At 34.6% G+C, this 4,198-nt stretch overlaps 1 protein-coding gene and 1 long non-coding RNA gene across 2 annotated transcripts in view; one reads left to right on the forward strand and one right to left on the reverse strand.

The window, feature by feature from the left end:
- Window positions 1–1,930, forward strand: part of LOC118599492 — a 2,780-nt gene extending 850 nt beyond the window's left edge. Inside the window, exon 2 of the long non-coding RNA XR_004948871.1 lies at window positions 1,455–1,930. This is a non-coding gene — a long non-coding RNA (uncharacterized LOC118599492). The remainder of the gene's footprint in view (window positions 1–1,454) is intronic.
- Window positions 1–3,496, reverse strand: part of aipl1 (aryl hydrocarbon receptor interacting protein-like 1) — a 7,122-nt gene extending 3,626 nt beyond the window's left edge. Inside the window, exons 1-2 of the mRNA XM_024276509.2 lie at window positions 3,263–3,496; window positions 1,351–1,530 (exon numbers count right to left, since the gene is read on the reverse strand). Coding sequence (XP_024132277.1) covers window positions 1,351–1,530; window positions 3,263–3,367 — 285 coding nt within the window. The 5' untranslated portion in view covers window positions 3,368–3,496. The remainder of the gene's footprint in view (window positions 1–1,350; window positions 1,531–3,262) is intronic.
- Window positions 3,497–4,198: the final 702 nt, after the last annotated feature.

The following is a 4,198-nucleotide window of genomic DNA, read 5'->3' on the forward strand; positions in this document are numbered from 1 at the left end:
AAAAAAAAAAAAAAAAAAGGATAAAGTCAAAATTGCTAGCATGAACACTAAGATTAAAGTCTCTTATCTTAAAACTTTATTCATATTACAAGCAAAACATGGAAAAACCAACTAAAACCAGTTCCCTTTTTTTAAGTGACCTTGTTCGCTCAGCATCGCATAATTTTGCTTATTCTTGTGTTTCACTTTCAATAGATATTTTTGATGTTTGACTTTAGTCGACAGAAGGAGCATCTTGCAATTATCTGTTCCTTATTTTTATTGATGAAAACAGGAATGACAGTTTTTAAATAAAAATAAGGAAGAAATATTTGCATTATTATTATTAAAAATAGTTGTATTATTTAAAGAAATAAAGAAAGGAATTTAATAATATTTTGCTTGACTAGAACCACAAAGCTGGGACGACTGAATTTGTTTTCAGCCCTTTCAACTTCATATTGTGTTTATTGAAGTGATCTGAGCTGACATGATGGCAAAAATACTTTGTCTTGTTTATTTTCTTTATAAAGTTAAATTTTAATAATAATAATAATAATAATAGGAGATCAGTGACAGAACTGATGCATTTTTCTGAGTTTTTCTGTTTGCAGATGAATACGTCTTTGAATAGAGAAGTCTACTTTGTGCAGTGAGGCAGCCATGTTTTTCAGAATGCATAAACGCTCTAAGCCCCATCAAATCTGATCAGAGTCAGCAGTGCTGATTCAGCAGGAGTCAGAGCCGATTAGGGGAGAGTGAAGCCGCTGTGGATTAATGACAGGGTACCTGAATCAATCTTTCTCTTATAGTGTCCAACACACGCTGTTTTTAAGTGGTTGCAAAGAATACAAGTAGTACCTCGTTATAAACTAGTATGAGGCGTTGCTGTTTGTACATGCATGCATGCATGGTGCGCGTTTTGGAGGTCATTATTCCTTCCTTGTTTATACAGTTAGGTCCTGATATGAATCAAAGATCCAGAGGAAGCCTAGAACAGATCTAGAAGATATAAGGCTGAATTCGGCCAAGAAGCTTAACCTGGCTCAGTGCTGCTTTAGGTCTATCTGTAAAGTAAAAAATAAATCCATTCTCTTGTTAGTGTTAAGCATTTATAGGGATTTTGCAAATGTGAATATATTTTTGTTATACGAAGGGGTAGTCCATTCAGATATTGCATCCATTGTGTTCAAAGGATTTTTTGTTTTGTTTGCCTCATTTCTTCATATAAAAAGTTAAAAGAAACCCCTCTTTAGAATATATCGACTCTTTTACAAGATTCAATCTCTGTCTGAAAAGTCATTTGCAAAGAACACAAAGAAAAACCTAAAAAAATGTTTAACTTTCTTTTTCAAATGTGTAAGTACTTACAATGGTGTCACACCAGAACTCTGCCACCTCTCCGATTCTCATGGAGGCCAGCAGTGTCTCCCAGATGTCTAGTTTAAACATGTTGCCTATGACGATCTCCATAGGCGTCCCCACCGCTTTGCTGTCATCTATGACTGTCCGTTCATCATCGCACAGCTGAGTGCGGAAGTGGAACGTCACCTGGAACCACAGACAAGATCGTCTCCAATAATAGATGAATCATTTATAGGCTGCAGAGATGAAGTGAAGAAAAGAAGTCTATCTGAATGAGCCTTTATAGGAAGTGAGCTGTTTACTTTTCCACACTAAAACACTACCAACCAATAGTACCAAGTAGCTGGTGCCAGGAGAAACTGTGAAATATAGTGACAACAACAGATTTTGTGCTGTAAATATGCTTATTGTTATTACAATATCATATAAAAGAATAAAGGGATAGAACACAGTTGCTTTGTTATGACTCAGAAGACTTGAAAAGTTCTCGGGTACTTCTGTTTTTCATGAGCAATATAAGTGAGGATGGACTTTTTTTTAGCCCATTTTGACATAGTCATAATGATGCAATGACAAAAAAAAAAAATCAGAAAAAGTGGAACATCTGCATTATTTATATGAAAAATTAACTTTTTAAAGAAATAAAATTTCACCTTTTGTACTTCCCTTCCCCTCCATTCAAAAGGGCAGTTTAAGTGCAAGTCATGTCCGAAATTTTTTTTTTTTAAATTTCACCCTCCAAGCGGAGAAGTACAAATTCCTCTGTCGTGAGGGTTAACCGCGTCGCAATAAGAAGCGCTTTTCTTCACGTGTGTGCGCTCTGAAGCACAGACGTTTACATTTAAATGTAAGTAATGACTTTTTGTTGTAGCATGACTTTTTTAAAGTTTTAAAAATGCTGTTGTCATGTATATTCAAGCGCTGGAAGCTCAGTGCTAGCGGACTGGCGATTATTGGTGATGTCATTGAACAAAAGTGACGCTTGATATATGAGACTATTTTTTCATAACTCTCCGTTTGGAGGGCTAAATGAAGGGGAAAGAAGGGCTAGGGAGTAGAGAAGAATTCAGATTGGACCTTATAGTCCAACTCCAACTATATTTTCATGTATTGTAAAATCTTTCCCAGTTTTCATTATGATGCAGTTTTTAGCTAAAATAAACATATTTTGGTCATACTTTTTGCAGAACGGTAGTTCATCAAAAACTCATCTCTGAGTTTTGGGTGGAACTTTTGGCGCAGAAGGAACCCTCTGCTGATATCCCTTTGTTTACACTCTCGCCTGCTAGCTTACAGCCCCTGGCAACCTCAAGCTAACATGACCGGTACAGCAAAAGACAAAAAAGTGGATGCATCAGAATTGAGCAGAGCAAGGAGACCTTGGCCTGCCCATTCTCTGTTGCTGCTTCACAACTGAGAACTATTACAAAAAGCATTTTTTGTCTCCTCCTGATGTACATTGATTTGAATAAATAAATACTCAGAAATACAGTTTTAAGCTTCCAGTTCTGGAGTTTAAAATGTAAACATGCTTATTATCTCAAAGAAAACCTTTCAAAACTGTTATCCTCTGTCAAACTCAAGATTGCCATTTGAAACCTTTACACCAAAACAGCTGTGCTGATCCTGCGTTTAGGAAAAGATGACACATCTACCCAATTTAATATTAACATCATGTTGAGTGGCTTTCTTTTCCAGTTATTGTGATGGTGCTGTTTCCTATTTGTTATCCGAAGCATACTAACGTCTCTCCATTTTATGTTTTTAATTTGTTCCACTTCATTACTCAGATGCACAGTTGGATTCAATATTCATTTGTATCACATTAAGCTAAATTGCTTGAAACTTGAATTTATATTATGTCACATATTGAGGCAAACACGTTAGATTAGAAGTATAGCTTTAAAAATGACTGTACCTTTGTTCCTGTGATGAATTTGGGGATGTTCCCTGATCCCCCATGAAGAATGGTTTTCTTGATTCCTTCTAATCCAGTCAAAAAAGTGTCCTGTAGGTCTGACATCTTGGAATTACTTTGTTATAATGAGAATAAATATGGTACCAGTAATATGTAGGGTAAAGCATGTGTGTGTATGACTCAAAGGGGGTGTTTCTAATGGATTAGTTGGGACTGAGATAATGGGATTAGAAACTTCTCCTCCTCTCCTTATGTTTCGTGATATAATGCTCGTTGCATTAGCCTTTGCAGGTCTGAGGAGGCAGCACTCATCACCAGACGTTTCTAGTTTGTAGTCTGAACAAAAAAGAAACTTCCAGAAGGACGGAGTATGATGAAGTATTAGGGGCAATTTACAAACGAAAATAAATAAATAACAATTGTAAAGTCATAAATTTACATGAAAAAAATCACAACTGTTAAATTACAAGAAAAAAGTTATATTTTTTTCGACTCTAAAGTTGTACATTTACGAGAACAAGTTATAACTCTTAAATTAACAGAATAAAGTCATAACTGTTAAATTACAATTAACAATTATTAAACTCAAACTAGAATAAAGTCTTAGATTTATGACTCTGAACTAGTAAATTTACGAGATTTAAGTCCTAACTGTTAAATTAAAAGAATAAAGTCATAGATTATGACTCTAAAGTCTTTAATTTACGAGAATAATGTATATAACTGTTAAATAACAAGAATAAAACAAGATCTACGACTTTAATGTCATAAGTTTATGATTTTAAATCTCATAATTTGCAACTTTAGAAAATGTGCATTTACAAGAAAAACAAGTAGTGAACAAACGAGAAGTAAGTTATATATTTACAAGAAAAACCACCAAATATATCTGTTTATTGGAGCCGTGTTAAAAGATGAAAGTTGTAGAGCATTTTG

This window comes from Oryzias melastigma, linkage group LG13 (genome assembly GCF_002922805.2).
Source record: "Oryzias melastigma strain HK-1 linkage group LG13, ASM292280v2, whole genome shotgun sequence".
NCBI lineage: Eukaryota > Metazoa > Chordata > Actinopteri > Beloniformes > Adrianichthyidae > Oryzias > Oryzias melastigma.